At 31.9% G+C, this 20491-nt stretch overlaps 1 protein-coding gene across 3 annotated transcripts in view; it reads right to left on the bottom strand.

Annotated features, from left to right (window-relative positions):
* Nucleotides 1–20491, bottom strand: part of LOC132909840 (vascular endothelial growth factor receptor 1) — a 61183-nt gene that overhangs the window by 17161 nt on the left and 23531 nt on the right. For 2 of the 3 annotated variants that reach the window (XM_060964961.1, XM_060964962.1), the window contains exons 12-20: nucleotides 20320–20470; nucleotides 20098–20231; nucleotides 18204–18343; nucleotides 17713–17872; nucleotides 15022–15122; nucleotides 14300–14450; nucleotides 4834–5058; nucleotides 3619–3787; nucleotides 983–1253 (exon numbers count right to left, since the gene is read on the bottom strand). In XM_060964961.1, the coding sequence (XP_060820944.1) occupies nucleotides 983–1253; nucleotides 3619–3787; nucleotides 4834–5058; nucleotides 14300–14450; nucleotides 15022–15122; nucleotides 17713–17872; nucleotides 18204–18343; nucleotides 20098–20231; nucleotides 20320–20470 (1502 nt within the window). The remainder of the gene's footprint in view (nucleotides 1–982; nucleotides 1254–3618; nucleotides 3788–4833; nucleotides 5059–14299; nucleotides 14451–15021; nucleotides 15123–17712; nucleotides 17873–18203; nucleotides 18344–20097; nucleotides 20232–20319; nucleotides 20471–20491) is intronic. The other variant, XM_060964963.1, reaches the window with a different exon arrangement.

Below are 20491 nucleotides of genomic sequence, written 5' to 3'. Positions count from 1 at the left end.
AGTTTCATTTCGCATCCATTTACATAACTTGGATCTCACACGTGCGGGAACTTGGAAAATGACCACACTGGTTACATGTAAGCTTATTACCACTATCATACATCGACATCCATCATCTAATCTATGAACTGCTTCTAGAACTAGAGTTACATAAATCATGTTTATTGAAAATAGGTGACTTTGAGCATCTGAATTCTATATGTATATGTACATACATAGATTATAGGCAAGATTTTGGTTGTGGTCTCTTATGACGGATGGTGCCTACGTTCGATATTGTGACTGGGTCTTTGTATCCTGACTATGAGGAGTGATGTGTTATTACTCTCGTTTATTTGATACTGTTGTGGTCGGTATTTGTGATCGCATCAAGATACGAAGATCCAGATACATCGAGCGTTAATAATAAGTGGTCGTTAATAAATTTTAAATTACAGCAGAGAAGAAAATGTTTAATATGTTAAAAATGAAATGTAGAGAACGGAGTAGAAAAGGGCCATGATGTTTGTAAAAATGCGAATAATAACATTGTGCATAATTATCTTTCAGGTAAAGCACCTTCCACCACAAGGGATCACAACCGAATTCGTTCTGTGTTCTTGTCTATAAGCTATGTATGTACATATATAAAATTCAGATACTCAGAGTCAATCCTTTTCAATAAACGACATGATCTATGTAACCCTAGTTCTAGAAGCAGCTCGTAAATTAGATGGTGGATGCCGATATATAATAATGATAGCAAGCTTACATGTACTGGTTACAATGTGTTGTTATTGTCCAAGTTCTCGTGTTTGAGAGTTCCAAATTAAGTGAATGGCGCTGTAAATAATTCTTACATACAAATATTTTCCAGTTAATCTTGGTCTAATCCATTTAGTTTACATTTTCCTATAATTATGACGTAAATTATAATCCTTTATTATTTTATATACATAGCAAAATAAACGAGTAAAAAAGAAGAGAAATTATTGAAATGTACCTTTCTTTGGCTAAGATATTCCATTCCTCGCGCTACTTGGAACGCCCAGGATAACAAATCCTGCGTGCAGATTGGCTTCAAATTGTGATCTTTGTAATCACCGCGATAATTAGATCTCCATCCTGGTTGAGAGGAATTATTACTAAGAACACAGCCATCTGGCGACATACTAATTCCTTGAGAATCTGTAGTAGAGGTTTGATATGTTGCCGATTCGGTGGCTGAATCTTCGCTACGACTGCGAGAAAATGACAATGCCACGTATTTTATCCTGTCGTATGAACAAAAGAGAACACAAATTTGTTAACACCGTAACCCCATGCACAGCATCAGTAGTTCTATATTATAATAGCAGAGTTATGGATCAAGGGTGGAAAGAAGCAAAAATGTGTAATAGCTTGCTAATTGTGTGCAGCAATAAGTTAAAAAACATGGGACATACAAGAACAGTAAAGCTTCCTATATCCAAACTATAGTGCTATAATTTAGGTAATTATATAGAATAAAATACACCTCATCGATTCCATTGATTTTGAAGTATGTTGTCGAGGTCAAATTCTGACTGTTTTCCATATATATATATATATATATAATCGTCGCTCGGCTATAGTTTGCGAGATATTGCAAAAGGACTTAAATAAAAAGGTAATCATATTGTTGTATAAATAAAGAAGATACAAAGAAAATGAAACAGAGGAGAAAAATATGTGTATATCAAATGTATAAATTGATTGAGCTACAATTGAATTGGCGGCTCCTTCTTCTCTTCACCCATTCAGTAAAGCGGTAGGAGGAAAAAGCTCTTTCTATAGCTTCTTCACTCTGATGAACTCTACAACCGCACAAGTGTATATATAGTGTATATATTAAGTGTAAAAGTGTATATATTATACACATGTATATATAGGGTCCGGCCGAATACACGTAAAAGTGGGCACGTCGTGATTCCTTATAGAAAAATAAGAAAATAATATAAAATAAAATTTTCTCATTTTCGGCTTAATTTTTGATAAAATCGAGTTTGAGAATTTATCAAGTATACTGAACATGGCTAATTACCGACTAGATAACCTAACTTCCATTTAGTATTTACATGCGTACGATAAATTTTCAAATTTATTTTTTCGGAAATAAGGCGTCTTGAGAGAAAATTTTATTCTGCATTTTCGACTTATTTTCATACATAGAATGACCTCCTGTCGATTATTTACTCTTGCCTAGTTTGGAATTAGCCATATTCAAGTAATCATATTTGATCAATTTTCAAACTCGATTTTCTTGTAAACTAATCCGAGAATAGAAAAGTTTTAGTTTATATTTTTTAATCGATTGATATAGAATGTTGCACCTTATTCTGATTTTCAAAACGGTAAAACACGCAATAATTCATCGAAAACCGTCATTGAAAAATTCCTTATAGAACAAAAATCTTTTAAAATTGTTAAATAATATTTATAGTATGAAACGTAAGTTGTTTTATAACTTGAAAACTTAGCGGCGGTGATATGTATGAGGAAAAATTATTTAGAATGTCAATTTGAACAACATATTTAAAAATTACCGAAATCGGCGAGTTAATACTCTAATGTACATAATTACTCAACTCCATTTATACGAACTTGATTTATATGAACGGAATTTTACTTATTGCCTTTTTAATTTAACTCTGAATTTCTATTAACTGAACAATTGTCCAGTTATATGAACATCTAAAATGTATCTGTGTCTACTTATATTTATATTTAGACAAATGATTTCTGTCGACGTTTTGGCAATCCGACGAATTCAAAGTTGCATTGATGCAAATAGCCACCACTTCGGACATCTCTTATTATGCTGCAAGATTTGTTGGTTATTTTCTATTTATTATTGAATGACCTTGCATTAAGGCTCGTTGAGATCGTAATTAAAATAAACATTCTCTATTCTGCTAGGAATAAAAAGCTATAGCAAATAATTTAAAAAGTGGAGATGGTTTTGAAATGCTCAAAAACCCTCAACCTACAAAAATATCATTACCGTCATACTATAGCACCCTCTGTAGCGTTAAACTATTGTAAATAATGTCACTCCATATCTGTAGAAAGAACAGAGATATTTAAGGTGATCAGAGTTATTAACTCAGTTAGTATTGTATGAAGTATGTATTATAGCTACTTTGGATATTTCATATCTTTCTACATATTGTGTTCATGCTATAGTCTAGATTTCTTATAAGTGCATCAACATCCGCAATCTAATTATTAGTAAAAGTTCTATTCCAGTGAAAGAATGTTCGGAAAATAGGAAACTCTAATATTATGGTATTCGACTGAAGATTTGGGATACGAGAGGTTTTACTGTATGATTTTTTCGTTTTCAAATATTCTAATGTTAAGCACAGTGTTGCATTCTGAGATTAAAATATTTATAGGATACTGCTAATAGTTCGTTAGAATATTAACACACAATGTGGGAGTTGGTTATTTTATACATATAGATTTTAATTGTACACATTTTCATTTTCACGAGCTGCATTCAATCGATCATTTAATTATGCAATGGAATAAAGTAAGCAATTATCAACGAGTATATTAATAAATAGGGATATTATTATGATATGAGTTTTTATGTGGCAGTGAAAAACAAAAGCAAACCTGTTGTTGCTGCTAACACTAACAGATCTAGTTAAAAGATCTAAACCGATAGTAGGATCGAATTTGTCTGTTGCAGGATCAATTTGGTTGATGAAATCAGCCCTGTGCCGCAGCAAATAATTGTGCAAATTTCCAAATCGGCAATATTCTACGATCACTAATAATTCACCTATTAAAAGAAGATCAGAAAACTATCAAGATTAAAGTTTAAACTCCACCTAAAAAATATTAGTCTTTGGCAAATTATTAGGTTAATATTATTTCTAAAAAATGAGACTTCAGTCAAAAGAATTCAAATTTCATTTCAAATATTATAGTTAAAAAATTCAAACTTTTGAAAAACAGTTTCATGTATTTTAACCAAAATGTAATAATTAAATAAAATTAAATTATTAATAATTAAATATACAAATTTATTTATTATTTGCTAATATTAAATTCACATTTAAGAATTGATTTTTATTTACAATGAATATATCATAAAGACATAAAGAGTATTTAAAACATTAAATATTCAAGGAACATTATTCAAGTGATGATAGAATCGCTTAGATGTTTAGGTATGGTTTAAAAAGATATAACACAACCTTTACAAAAATAATGAAGGAAAATGCTATTAAGTTTAAGAAATAGATCTATTTACGTGAAAAACAATCAGCAAGCTCTAGATAGAGATTTTTGTGATTTTATCTATTAAAATATCTTTAAATTAATATTAAATTAATACAAAGAGTTTCTGTTCCTGGGATTGTGATGTGTCGATACGTATAATTCCATTCATAAGCATTAAGACACTTGCAAAGAAACAAGGTATTTAAACCTGACAAATTATTAGGTTGATATTTCTCAAAAATAAGACCAGTCGAAAAAATGTTATTCTATATTTTCAATTTATTTTTAAATCTAGAATAATCCTCTTGATTATCCTCTCAAGCTAGGAATTAGGCAAATTTATACTGTATACTTGACAAGTTTTTAAACTCGATTTACTCAAAAAATTGTGCTACGATTCTTGATTTTCCTCTTATTTTGAGTCATAGAATTTATTGAATAATTTGAGGCCACAGGGTATAGAGCCTTTTTAAGCGATTTTATAATCACGCTAAACACGGTAGCAATTTTTTGATTCAACTTTATTTGTTATGCAAGTACTGCGTTATACGGATGCTATACATATTACTGTAGTAAGTCCTAGATCTATTATAAGATACGTACGTTTAGAAATGTTTTTCGTGCAAGCACCGAGAAGATTAACGACGTTCAAGTGCTTTCCAAGGTGCACCATGATTTTCAACTCACTGGCAAGCGCACGAACACAAGTTGGAACTGTTGTTCGCCGAACCATTTTTACAGCCACAGTCGTTATCGGTTCGTTTTCGCAAATTCCTTCTGCTTCCGCTTTCATAACAACGCCAAAAGCCCCGCTTCCTAATTGTTTCCCTGTTAAACGTTTTGCGTAATCAAGGTATGTACGTACCATCAAATTCTATTTCGCCATAAAAGTAATATAATTAATACCTACAACTTTGTATCTTATTTGACATAATCTTGTTTAAATTGGAAAAGCATTATAATGCTAATCATGGTTGGACACTCTTTATTTGTAATAGAAATAATGAATGAAATCGTATTTGAAAAATTAATTATTTTCAAATGATTTATTTGCCAAATATTTGATTATTACGAATAATAATAATAGATCGAATGATTATTCATAATAAAATAACAAATTTATTCGAAGATGAAGTTACTTTCAAATCAATTACAATCTTATTCGAAAAATAAAATATTTCCAAATATGTTTGCTAATTATTTGATTATTTCACATAACAATACGATATAGAGGATAACGAACAATTGTTTTTCGTGTATAATAAAAATATTAATGAAGTATTCATCGTCGAAACAGATGTTGAACAGATATTGAAACACTGACAGATCAAGCAGTGCGAGATTTACAAAATTTGAGAAAAAGTATCAGAAGTTTTCAATAGAAAGAATTTTTTGAACAAGAAAATTAAAAGACCATTTCTAAAATAAGAAAACAATACCAGTAATTTAATTTCATGCAACCATACAATACATATGCATAATTACAAAAAAGAAGTTTTCAAGTGTAAACAAACAAATGAGTAGTAATATCACTAGTAAACCAATAAATGTGACAGTACTGTTGATAAAATAATAATATTAAAAACATATAATTACCTACAATAATTTAATTAACAAAGAAACAATCTAATCAATGCATGTATAATATTCTTTTAGATAAATTTACATAGTTAATTTAATTTTTAGTTAAACATAAAAATTAATTGCTAAATATTATAAAATCTGATTCTTTTTAGTATTTTTCTTATGCTCAATACGTTTAAAAAAAAGTTACGCATAACTCTGCTTAACTTATATTTCTTATTCTATTTATACGCCATTTCATTTAGAAACCTACATTGCATCTCATAATTACAAAGAGAGCTTAAAATGTTCAATTCCTATACAAGTACGAAGTACAAGAGCATGTAAGATGATAAATTTGATAAAAAATGTTAATCAAATATTATTGTTACAATTTTCATTTATTTTTTATTATTCTGAGCTCAATTTTTGTCCAGGGTGTTCAAAAATCATTTTTCATGATTTTGGCAGGTGAGTCTACATAAATGTTCGGATTGGTAAAGGTCTCTTAAAAAAGGTTTTTTTTTTAGTTTATTTTAGCTTTTTTACAATTTGTCCTGAAGGACATTTAGTAAAGTGTTATATCTTACTGATAAAAAAAAATAAAATAAAATAAAAATAAATATAGCATGTGGGTGGCTACTAGCATGTGAGTTGGATTATTTTATTTCTTTAGTGAGGTCAGTGTGGTGTTTTCTTTTTAGTCTTCTTTCTATATGAGTTTTGCTCGGTTCAGCAACCAGCTAGTTTGGATGTGTTACCGTTCTTCCCTTGTATTTTTCTGCGAACCTGCCGATTTCTTCTTTAACCATTGGTATTTTTAGATCTTTGCGTATATCTTCGTTTCTGACATACCATGGGGCGTTGAATATTGTTCTCAGTATCTCCGATTGTAGTGATTCGAGTTTATTTATGTGGCTCATTGCTGCTGTTTTCCATAATGATATTCCATACGTCCAAATTGGTTTTATTATCGTTTTGTAGATTTTTATTTTATTTTCTATGCTGAGTTTAGAGTTTTGACTAGTTAGCCAGTACATCTGGTCTTCTCTTTATCCGTTTTTTATCTATAATTGATTTAGTACGTTGCTTCCATGTAAGTTATGTGCCTAAGTTTTCTTTTTTTTTTTTTTTATTTTATTTTGGTTCTTTTACAATTTTTCCTTATGGACATTTGGTAAAGTTTTATATCTTGTTGGTGAAGAAAAAAAAAAATAAAAATAAAAAATAAATATAGCTATATAAACATGCTATATAAATATAGCATGTGTAAATGTGTTGCATAGGTGGTTGGAAAATTCTTCGGCTTGCTCTTCGTTGCTTCTTGCCCATGTGTTGTCTGCTTTTCTGATTGCTGGGGCTGGTTTTATTATCTTCTTTATTTTTTTTGTGGCTTTCCATAGTGAATAGTTGTAGTTCTCGTGTGCAGATAGTGACTCTATGAACTTTGTGAATTCGTTGTTGTTGTGCTCTTTTATTTTGTTTTTTATTTCCTTTGCGAGTTTGTTTAGGTGTTTTTTGTTTTCTTTTGTTCTATGTTTTTGCCATTTTGCTTTCGCTTTTCTTTTTTCGAGGATGTCTGATGGGATTTGTTTTGTTTGTATAGTGGTAGTTTCAGGTTTAGTGGTTGCCCGTGCTGCTTCTTGTATAGTTTCTGTAAGTGTCGTTACAGCTTGTTCGATGTGTTCGGGCGTTTTCAATGGGATGTTGCAGTTGATTTTGCTTTCGATTATTTCTTTGAAGGTTTGCCAATTGGTGGATTTGTTGCATAGTGTCTCTGAGTTATTGTAGAGTATTGGCTTGTTTCTGTATGTTATTATGGGTGTATGGTCGGAGCTAAGCTCGAGGCTGGATGCTATATTTATTTTATTTCCATTTAGTCCCTTTGTGACTGCAAAGTCGAGTAGGTCAGGGATTTTGCTCAGGTCTGTCGGCCAGTATGTCGGTCTTCCTGTGGATAATATATTGAGGTTGTTTCGGTATTTTTATGTAACTTTTTGTTGTGAAGTGCGTTTCTCATACGAGTAGTATGTCTATGTTGTTGTGATACAGGAATGTTTTGGTTTCTAGGGCCCTTTGTTGTAGGCTGTTAGAGTTCCTGGCTGCTATTTTTAGTATGTCCATTTTTATTTTTTGCTTAGCATGTTTGTTATCAGTTGTATCATAGCTGTGATTTGTAATGATTGCTGTTTGAGTGCTTCGTTTTGTTCGCTTATCGATTTTGTTAACATTTGGGTGTTTTTGATGGATTGTTTTAGTAGTTCTTTTATTTCTGTAGCGTCGTTGGTGTTATTGTTGTGGTTTTGGTTGACTGCGGGTATTATTTGCTTGGTTACTTGCACGTAGCTTCGACTACCAGAGGTGTTGGTATTATTGTGGTTGATATTCGTTAAGTGCTGTACGTTTGTTGGTGTCTCAATTTCTGCGCTATCTTGTTGTGTGTGATAGTAATTGTATGCCCCGCTTCGAAGTGGCGGAGACAGTTTACGTTGAAGTATTTTTCTGGCTGGACAGCCTTTGTAGCTGGCTGGATGGTTTCCGCTGCAGTTGTAGCACTTTACCTCGTTTAGTTTTCCCGTGTATGGGCAGTACGTTGTTAAATGCTTTTCTGCGCATTTGACACACACCGGGTTTCTGTTGCTGTAGTTTTTTGTGTGTCCATATTGTTGACACCGCATGCATTGTGGTATGTCTTTTTTGTGTCTGGGTGGTTCGACTTTAATTATAGTGTTTAGGATTTGTTTGATTTCGAAGATTTCCTTGTTGTTGTTTCTAGGTTCGAGTTCAATTAGGAATAGCGGTAGTGGTTCTTTAGTATCAATTCTCGTTATGTTGTTTATTACCCTTACCTGGTGTCCGATTTTGGCTAGTTCCTCACATATGTTGTTTGTATTTGTCTTTGGGTGTAGTCCTCTCATTACCGCTTTATAGCTTTTGTCGGTTTTAAGCTGGTAGGTATGGTACCCGGCGTTTTTTTCTTTTAGCACCTTTATCACTTTTCTGTAGGTTTCTGGGGCGTTGGTTAGCACTTATACCTGGTTCAGTTTTAATTGTTTAATTGTGTAGTTTTCTTTGCCTGCTGTGGTGTTTAGCGGTTCGAGGAGGGGGTCCATTATCTGCGCGTCGATGTGGATTGGTGGTGGTTTGTTGTTGTGTGTTGTCGGTTTTTCCGTTGCGTCTGGTTCCTTCTCTTGTGGCAGTGCGCTGAAGGGGTTTTGTAGAAGAATTTTCTGGAGCTATGGCTTTCTTTCTGTTTCTGCGGCCCTCCTAGTATTTGTGTTTGTTGTTAGTTTTCTTCTTTTGCTGGGAGTTACGACCTTCCAGCTTTCGTCTTGTTGTGTTAGATCGTTGTTAGTGGTGTTTCTCTCGTCGCTCATTTGGGTGATTTCCATTTCGGTTTCTGTGCATTCTTGAACTTCCATGGTTTTGTATATGGCGTATGTTTCGCCGTTGTTCGATATCCTGAGCGGTGGCACCCGCTGCATTGCTTTGCTTTCCCCACTTTGCTTTTCGCACTTTCGGGCGCACTGTTTTTCACGTTAGATTTCAATGGAGAGACCTCTCCGGGCACCAGGCACGTCTGCACTCTTCGGCAGTCGAAAGTGAACTGTCCGTCGAAAGTGAGTTGAAACAGAAACAAGCCAAGTGTTTTCTAAACTTACTCGTGGAAAATCCAACACTTCAAATCTCTAGTTCAAATCATAGCCTCTCGACTAGTTACTTCAATTTGATTTAACTAGCTCGAAGATGGCACTAGTAACCAGATCTTGCCCGCACGAACAAAACCACAACCGGACCGTTCTAACTCCTCTGTGACAAAGGGATAATATCACCCACCTTACAAACCACACCAACAGTATCAAAAAATGTAAGTTTGATTCAGTCAAAAAAAAATGTAAATACTAGTCAGAACGAACCGACAACAAGACACATAACCACTCACAACAGATTCACAATATTACAATCTACAGACAATTCTATGCACATAGTTGAAGCATCAACAATTCAACACACATAAAAAAATCCTCCTCCCCCTCCAATCTTCATTGGTGATGTTATCGACATTCAAACAATGATAAAGCCCATCGAGAAAGATATTAACAAAGAAGATTACATACTAAAAATTAAAAACAATCAGGTTAAAATCCTGCCGGCCAATCCAGACTCCTACAAAAAAATAAAAAAGTATACTAAAACTCTGTTAAAAAGTTACTAAAAACTCTAAACGCAAACTTCTACACATATCAACTGAAACAAGAAAGACCTTTTCGCGTGGTACTACGCAACATCCATCACTCAGCTAACTTAGATGATTTGAAACTTGAACTCTTAAATCATGGTCACGAAGTAACCAGCATTAGCAATATAAGGCATAGAATCACAAAAATCCCTTTATCCTTATTCTTTATCGACCTAAAGCAAAAACCATATAACAAGGAAGCCTATAGTATCAATCGTTTAATGAACTCGGTAGTAAAAATTGAACCACCTTTTATAAAGAAAAAGATAGTTCAATGCAAAAGCTGCCGAAGGTACGGCCAAACGCAAAAATATTGCAACCACAACCACCGCTGCGTTAAATGTGCAGGTGTTCACCCTACAGATCAGTGCACTAAACCTTCAGAAACCCCAGCGAAGTGCATCCTCTATCAAGGAGAGCATCCTGCGAACCATGGAGGTTGCACAGCCTACAAGACCTTGTTTATACAAAGGGTACTTATTATTATTATTAATAAGTACCCCAAACCCAGAGTTAAGGACCTAACCAAGCACTTAATCCACAAAAATTCACTACCCCTTCAATCTCTTACGCACAGGCAGTTCAAGGAAATCAAAGCAGACCGAAAATCCATAGTGCTCAACCACAAATTAGTGTTCCCAGTTCACAAGACACGGATTACTTCAATAGACTTGAACAATTAATCGTGAAGTAAACAGAGCAAATTAATAACTTGCTATCATTTCTTACAATCTTCGTGGACAAATTAATATGCTCCGACGTGAAATAAAACCAATACGCATAGCTCTTTGGAATGCTAACGGTCCAGCTCAGGATAAATACGAACTAGAACTCTTCCTGAAACAACAGGAAATTGACATAATGTTTATATCTAAAACTCAGTTCACCGATTAAAATTACCTGAAAATAAATGGTTATAACTTTTACCATAGCCAACATCCCAGTGGAAAGGCCCACGGCGGCACCGGAATTATCACAAGACCAGCATAAAACACTATGAGCTTCCATCATTCCAGAAGGTTTACCTCCAAGCCACTAACATAGCGATAGAAGATTGGCATGGTCCAATCACAATATCAGCAGTATATTGTCCTTCTAGACATTCTATTTCCACAGAAAACTTCGATAAATTCTTCGAAGACCTGGGCAACAGATTATTATTATATATATGTCGGAGATGAAAGTACACTGGGCCTCCCCTTTGCAATTCTTAGGAATATCCGTAACACTTTAATCTTATAAGCAACCTGACTATAATTGTCCGAGATCTGCGATAATGAGCTTGGGCTTGTGACGGCATTCGACAACGAATACCGCTACTCGACATCAACTAGGACTGGACGGGGATAGTGCAGTGGTTAGCGCCTTTGGTTACAAACGTTCGGGACGCGGGTTCGAATCCTGGCGTCCGGAATCCGATATTTTTCTTCCTCGATACATAAATTAGAAGAAAATACAGCAAGTACCCCAACAGCGACACGACATCATCTAGCCAGCAACGACAACTATCTCACAGCTTAATCGCTACAATAATGGTAACCCCGACGCCACAGGCTCGCAGCGACAACTAAGACGCTAACGTAGCCGCGGTCACGGAATTGAACGTCTTAACCTAACAGAGAGGTATAGCATAATTGTATAGCTTCCCCCTCCTTAAAAAGAAATAGTTGTAGCGGCACTCGATAGTAAACATTCCAATGGTTTCTGCCCCGTGGCTCCGCACACAGACCACCAACCACCACCCCCTATTCTTCGCGCAAGATGATTGCTAGATGTCGATGCATCTCCACAGTACAAGTTCTCAGAACCTAGCCTGAGGACCGACATTATAAATCCCCCTACGATTTAGTTAACTAAGGTCCTTCAAATGGACAAAACAGTCTTATTCTAACTAAATGTCTTATCACCTACTACCGTAGTAGAAAGATACTTCCCATAAGAAAAACGGGAAGTCTGCTTTTCTCACGAACGATGGCTTCCCGCTAGCAACTTTCTCTCAAGGGCGGTTAGCATCCTTTTCTAATCACCAACATAGAAATTAACCAATTAACAGCAACGTCGTCCATTTCCCTCACTTTTCGAGCGGGGGGTTTCTTCGACGAATCCGATGATCTCTCGTGTCCTTAGACACACATACCCCATCATAGTTTTCCTCTGCAGCACCACCGAGACGGATAACGCATTCTCTGGTACGATCTCATTAGCGAGGAGGCAACGCTTTTTAATGATCAGTGAATACTCCACGTTTTATTTTAACCAAGATCCAAACATAGACTTTGGAGAAAAGTACATTTGCTACCCCGTTGACGGTGGATTATCGAACCTAAGACCATTGTCATTAGTATCTCGAGTGTCTATCACCGCGGTTACTTGTCGATTCTGTAATACACTTGTGCTAATCAACATTACCTCGATTGTATAACAACGATGGCTAATTCCAGTGAAGATTTATTACACGCCCCTAACCCTAATCATAATGTTAACCCGACACACACACACACACACACACACACACACACACACACACACACACACATAATATAATTAATTGAAATCAGCAGTTCTCTTTCTCCAAGAAAATTACGAAAACTATGTCAAATGGATATGTGTTTATATGAATCTTTTTTATTGTTTTGATGTGCTGAAGTCATCCCTAAAATATTTCTCACTTATTCTCTAGGATACTGTATACAATTTATAAAATCATAATATTTGAGTAAAATGGATTCATCCATCAGTATTTAATATTCAATACGTTATAGATTTCAATGCAGAATTTCGAAAAAATTTTATATATTACTTGGAATTTTAAATATTTACAAAGATATACAATGTGTTTTATTATTAATTATACAATTTTACTCGTCGGGTGGATATGTCGAACTAATTAAAATTTTATAACTACGGTTTACGTCTAGAATGTTCAAAATTTATATAATAAACGTTTCACCTTCTTCGCAATACTTTTGTTTTCTTTTTTGCCACGACACAGCAGTAAAGTACATGTTTTATAATTAGGCTGTGAATGTTCACATATTTGATGTAAAAATGTAATTATTGTACTGTAATTAATATAAGAATGTAAATTATATAATAATATATTTTTATAGAATGTAAGTAGAGAAATGAAACCTCGATAAAAATTTATTGTGTGATTAGAAGATTATAAAAATGTGTTTTCCATATTGTATTCTTTGAATAATGCGTATGTTTCGCATATTTATGTTTAAAAACGTATGCAAAGATATATTACATAGCATTTACTTATACAATATATTCATTTCATTCGTCAAATTAATTTAATTTATCGGAAATGCGTAAAGTGCTAACAATAATAATATGTAATCGACATCAAGTGTAAACCACGCTAAATAGTGTATTTGCAATATTGAATGATTAAACGTAAGACGTAGTAATTTGTATTTTCAATTCGGATAAATCGGTATGATTTATCGCATCATTACTTGTAATGTGAATCATATGATGAACAAGAAGTAAATGTATGGGAAATTTTCTTAAATTTTATAAAAAAATTAATATTTGAAAGGATAAACGAGCTACATTTTGTATACAAATATCATTGGTTAAAGTTTGTAAATTTGGACAGAGTATTTGTAATTTATTATAACACAAATTATATGTATATGTACCAGAATTGTTAAATATTGTTAAATATTACATCGTGAATGATATTTAATGTATTAAATTTACTGCTACTATACTACTATACTATTTTATATGTTTTATCTATTTTATATTTGCATAAATGTTATATATGTGTAGATAGGGATCTCCCGTACTATACAACTCCGAACTCTTACAAAACGATTTCTCTCTAAAATGATTCGAGAATGCGGGAAATCTCCACAGAACGGAACAGCACTTTTAAGGGTAATCACCAACATTCGATATTTCTCATTCGAGCAAGTATGTGTGTGTTCACACATCTGCGTATTTTTAATCTGTCTTTAGTTCGTAGATTATTAAATCTTTGCACTCGAATTTTTTCGCTATAGGGAAGTAATAACTCAAAAATTTTCTCATAAAAAGTCAATGACGTTCTTACAACTAATGAATGAATTATGAATCAAAGATAAACTAGTTTTCTATCGCTTTCTTTTCTAATGAATACATTTTGGGGGAGGGGGGTAAATTGTTTCTCAGCATAAAAATATATTAGACAACATATAAAAATTAAAAACTTTTAGATATTTATGAGACGTAATATATGTTTATGTCAATTATATATATCTTGAGATTCCTCACCTAATTTCAATTTTTCTCGAGGAAATTCCCATTTCCTGTCGTAAGGAAGCAATTCTGCTTGATCATCTACTGTTAACTCTGGATTTAAACATTCTACTGCTCCTTCTTCGAAATGCATCAATCCTGATTCCATTAATTCCTTTCTCATGATCTAAAATATGGAAATGTAGGAAATGATATAATAGTAGTTATTGAAATACATATTAAGGCAACAATTGGTTATTATCGGAAGATCGATTAATGAAGAATTTGAGTATAGTCTTTTGTAAGAAACATTGGAAAACAAAAATAAGAAGTGAGAGAAATTGTTAAATTTTTATTTGAAGATATTATATTAATATTTGTAAAATAGTTGAAAGAAAATAAATGATTTTTACTTATATAAAAAGAAAATTATTCGATAATTCAAACAATTTGTGGCATGACTAATTCTAATCGATTCGATATTCAAGATTCTACTGTATTTCATAATATCAGGATATTTTATAACATTAATAGAATACTTGATCTATATACAAATTTATATGTTTAGAAACGTGATCAAATAAATGGAACTTAGATACAGATCTGTCCCACCTTTTAGATATTATAATTACTTTACCTCGAGCATTTTGTTTATTCATCTATATTACATGCATTCTGCGCATTTTTCACATTCAAATTTCCTACTATTTTATAAGCATTTGCAGACTACTAATTAATATTCAATAATATAGACTTACCCTTTCACGACGAATTTTGATTGTAAAGTAGGTTAACAGAATCACCACTGTGATCAATAAAACAACGATAAGCACGATCAACCCCATAGGAAGTTCTTTCCCTATAATTTTTAGAAGTTAGAGTCATTACAAATTTTGATATTTTTTCATGAGCAAGAAGATGAAAGAAACAACACAATTATCTGAAATATTTGCAATTATCTGGTAGGTATTTCCGATTATGACAAAACTATATTTCTTTTGCAGTGTTATAAATATGAGAATTAGCCGAGATTAGTAGAGATAAATTTCTATCTATACATTTCACAAAATATCTACAAAATTTTTATGAAAAATTCTGAATTGATTGTTTTAACCACTTTGCTAGTTCTAGTGTTAATGTACAGTTTCAAGTTGCTACTATTTGGAAATTGTTATATACAATACATATATACATGTGCTACTGTAGTATTGTGGACAAATTGTCTAAGAAATATCAGGTGAACTATAAACAATTTTTCTTTTTTCTTCTTTAAAGAATTTTACAATTAATTCTCATTGAGAATTATAAGTAAATTATTCTGGCGTGGTACTATATCATGTATAATACTTATTAATCACTTGATTATCATCTGTTTGATTCTAGCTGAATCTAATGAAATATAAACAATGTTGCAAGGAAGCCTAAGTGCCGACAGGCCGAAAGGGTCGAGAAACTTCAATGTGTCGTCGATCCTTCAGTTGAATAGTTCCGCGGAGGAAAGCATACGTGATCATGATCGCGAACGGTTACGGAACACGTACGTGGTATGAGAAAAGACAAAAGGATGCTTCTTAAGGGATAAAGACGAAATCAGCAGTCGTTAACTAAGAGTCGAGTTGTGAGGAGTTGAGAGTTGAGTTGCCAAGTTGCTATGAGTTGTAAGTTGTGTATTATCTATTTAGTTGTCTTAATTATAGCACATTACTGTACTTAATTCATGTTAAATAACCATCGTTTCCTCTTTAATCCGTTGTAAATAGATCCATCTATTAATAAACCTATCATTTAGAATAGAAATAATTGGAAACCCTAATTTCTAATATTTCTGAATAAATAAATTCTATACTATCTCTTGGAATAAATTTGCAAGCAAACTCAGTAATACTAAGCTAACTATAAAAGCTAAAGTTTTGCAGATGTAACATGTTATGATATGGATACAAAATATATAGGAAAATTAAATTAATCTGATATAACTACAAGAAAAGTAATGATGACTTTCATTTATTGTCTAGTAGAAAATGGAGAATAAACTAAATATTAGTTGAAAGACAGTATTTGGCCGATGTAAGTCCTGGCAAACTTAAATTAATATTTTACGATTTTTCGATTCTGTTATTACCAAACATTCAAGTAATGAAACTTGACAGATTCTCATGAGATTATTTGTGACATGAACGTAAACTACTTTCCAAAATTTCTGCCTACCAGATATTCTTTTCCAACTAATACATATTTTATCTGGTAAGTATTTTCTTGATAATAAATGAATATTTTGATTATTTCTTTTGTATTTATATTTCATATTAGATCTGTTAAACTTTCTAATGAAAGAGGGAGAGAGAAACATTAGTAAGTGGATCATTATTCTCATATATTATTGAATCTATAATATACCACAGCTGTTATAGTAGCACTAAATAATTACGTATATTTGAACATCAGAAAATTAAACGTTAAATATCTTTATAGATAATACATATTGCCAAAAATAACCGGATATTGGTTGACTTACTTTCTTGTCTAAAATCATCAGAAAAAATTTAATTAAAATCGACGATTCCACTGTTGTGACTTTACCTTGTACGTCATCGAATTTGCTTATGATCAGTTTTTGAACGATCTACGTTTATTTTAAGACAAACCATTTATCTTATTGTTAGTGCCACAACAAATAGCGAAATGTATTGTGTATATTCACAGCTTAAGGATCATAGGATTCTACGACGATATAACTTATATTCATCAAACAATACGAAAGCTGTACAATTAATTGATACTAAACTAGTTAGTACTAAAAACTAATATCTTCAGTTACAATTATCATAATTCGATACCATGTGTGCATAAGTAATAAAAAGAATAAAGTATATTCTTTCAACTTATTTTGTTGTGTAGCGTATTAATTCATATATACTATCTTTTTGCAAACTCAATAAACCCATATATGATTTCAGTCATTCTTTCATTTTTAATACCTTTTTTTACTAAACCTAAAGTATATCATATTTTCTTATTATTATGCTATATTAAATTTATTATATATGGACTATAGATGTACACCATGGGCGTAAATTCGTGGTAGGTAAAAGTCAGGTTGATTCTATGATACGAAATAAGATAATAACGAAATTGCTTTGAAAGCTCCATTTTATAAAAAGATCGAGCTTGAAAACTTGTAAAATATAGTACATTTGGATAATTTTCGATTAGACAGAAGCGGTCAGTTACCAGAAAAATGCAGAATAAAATTTTTTTTGCTACAAGTCTCATTTTCCAGAAAATTATTAGCATCTCATACAACATGATTATTCTATACAAAGTGCAACATCAAACAAGAATGTTAGGATGTTGAAGCTTAATTGAATCAAATCATATCTGACTTTACATCTTGGAACCTATCGTTAAAAAGGATCGAGCATTTGTTATGTTATGATATAATAAATTACCTTTCACTGTTATTGTTATGGTGGACTGAACTAATCCCAATCGACTCTTTGCTTTACACGCGTACACTCCACTGTCATTATCCTGAAGATAATTAATATGCAACTCTTGGTGGTCACGGATGTACATGAATTGCTCGCTTATTTTTAATGGTACATCGTCCTATAAAGAATATATAATAATTATTAAATAATATATTGTATTATTATATATATAATAAAAATTATATTGTATAATAATGTATATTATATATGAAGTACATTATAGAAAGCATAATAATATAATAATTATAAGAATCATATCAAAAAAGATATTTGAAAAAGTCACATTAAAATTCACGAGGTTGAAACGTCACACTATGCTTCAGTGTAATAATACTTGTAACAAATCCATCTAACGCGATATAGGACAGAATATTGATTAATAAATCTCTCTGAGTATGAACAACTTTTTTTATTTAGTAATTTTTAGTAACAAATTATCAGCCACTTACTCTATACCAAGTGACTAATGGTTTAGGCATTCCACCTACAAAACAATGCAGTACTAATTCGTTGTGACCTTGGTTGCTAACATCAACTATAATTCCAGTTTCATTCAAATTAGTTTCTATTATGTAAGGTGATACTGCATCTATAAAAAGAAAGAGAAAGAAAACCTTAAATAAAAAATCTAATTATTCAAGTATTAGCATTCGAGAGATTCATTTACATATTTACTTGACCGGAGAAAACCGAACTCTCTAACGCTAAAATCCTTTATATAACATAGCGAGAAAAATTGCCTGTAGATATTCAAATATTTTAGGATCCTCTATATGTTTATACTAGTGATGAAATAGTGACGAATCAAATCAAATATCCAAGATTCGCTTCATAGTGATCGAATACTACTTGAATATAATGTTTCGTATTCGATCCTTCTTAGCTGGTTTCGAACATCGAAATAAGTATTCGTAAGTTTCGAAAATCTATGTACAACTACTTCAATAATACCGGAGAGGAATTGTTATTTCATTGATTCTTCTAATAAATTAAAGAAAATTCTATAGGATTATAAACGATCAGCAGGATTCCCATAAATTTGATTTAAACGGTTTCACTTGTAACCATAAAAAATGATTTTAAATGAATGGAGAATTAGTATAAAGTGCCCGTAAAGCTTCGAATCTATTCCAGCAGTGTTCGATTTTACTTGAGTTTACCTTTTTCATTTGGATAATAGCCAAAATATTCGTAGAGAGGTCGAATCTGTCGCATTTAGTATATTTGAAAGTACTACTACTACCTGTTTTATACTTGTGGAGGATTTGAATCTGATTGACCGATGTTTAAGTCTATATGCAACGTACTTCAACTCATTACTAATATGTACACTACTGTTCAAAACTATTTAAACAGTTTTGCGTTATTATAAATAAACAGGCTCACAATAGTATTTGTAGACACCTTTTATGAATATAAATATGAATATAATAAATATGGCAACATGAATATGAACATTTATGTGTGTTACTTAAAACTAGGAACTTCATTAGAACTATTATAAGACTCTATTATCATATTGATACAATTTGAAACGAATCTGATATTTTACATAGAACTTACAAGATACATTACAATATTACAAGAAGAAAGTAAGTAAGTAAGAAATGTTAAAAATGATCTCACTGAATGTTGTTTCAATATTTTTGAGGTTTTTTTGTGAAATATATCTTGTAATTTTCATATATATTTTTAGAATTTTTATTAATATAATCACAACAATCGTGCCCCACAGTCTGATTACGGTGGTAATATAAAATTTCAGAATGTTTTATAAATATATATTATAGATATAGAAGTTCTTGTGGTAAATGTTCGAAGTGTATTTTCGTAATTTAGTGCATATAAAATATACTTGGAATAAAATTCTGTAATATAATTTCGGCTTCTGATCCTTACTTAGGGGTATCATATATAACTGACAGATATCGATGAAAACAATGGTCAATTTTAACTAATATAAGGAACAGAGCAAAAATTGAAATTAAACAATTGGTTTTACAAAAACACTTAGATTCAGTGACCTTATGTGACCTCAAGGTCCAAGCTATATTCATTTAATATTGGAATCTTAGAATGATACACATATGTGATACACATATTTCTAGTTTTAGCAATATTCTGTGTCACTTACAATTAGTTACACTTTTTTGCAGATTATAATTATTTGACACAATTATGTCAAAAAATACAGAATCAACAACAGGAAGTCGTTTTTTTTTCATTGTACTATAACTTTGAAAATAAAATATAAAATAGCAATAGAAAATATAATGGTTTGTATCTATAAAGTATCTATAAAGACGATGGTATATCTTTTTCATTATATTATAAAATATTTACCGTGTACTTGAAGAAAGTAATCCATTTCCTCTTTATTATGACATGTATACATCATTGAGTCATCTTTTGTCACATTTTTTATCTTCAAAATGGAACGATAAGTAAATCGAGTTTTGGCTCGTCTGATCGTTGTCCTGGCTAAACATTTAAAAAGCGATTGGTTAATGGACAAATATCCAAAGAACGCTCTTTTTGTTAAAGTACGATTAAAATCAAAGACACTTAATATTTGGCTCGATGGGACTGTCATCCGAGTATTTCCATTCGAAATTATCCGTGTAATTGTAAATAGAAGCTGCACAAATCAGTTCCAGATCGTCACCTTCAACCACTGGATCTGTCGTATTTATTATGCCGAAACCACCCCTTCCATCTATGGTTTTAAAATAGAATT

This window comes from Bombus pascuorum, chromosome 8 (assembly GCF_905332965.1).
Source record: "Bombus pascuorum chromosome 8, iyBomPasc1.1, whole genome shotgun sequence".
Classification (NCBI taxonomy): domain Eukaryota; kingdom Metazoa; phylum Arthropoda; class Insecta; order Hymenoptera; family Apidae; genus Bombus; species Bombus pascuorum.
This window is presented reverse-complemented; position numbering and strand designations above follow the sequence as displayed.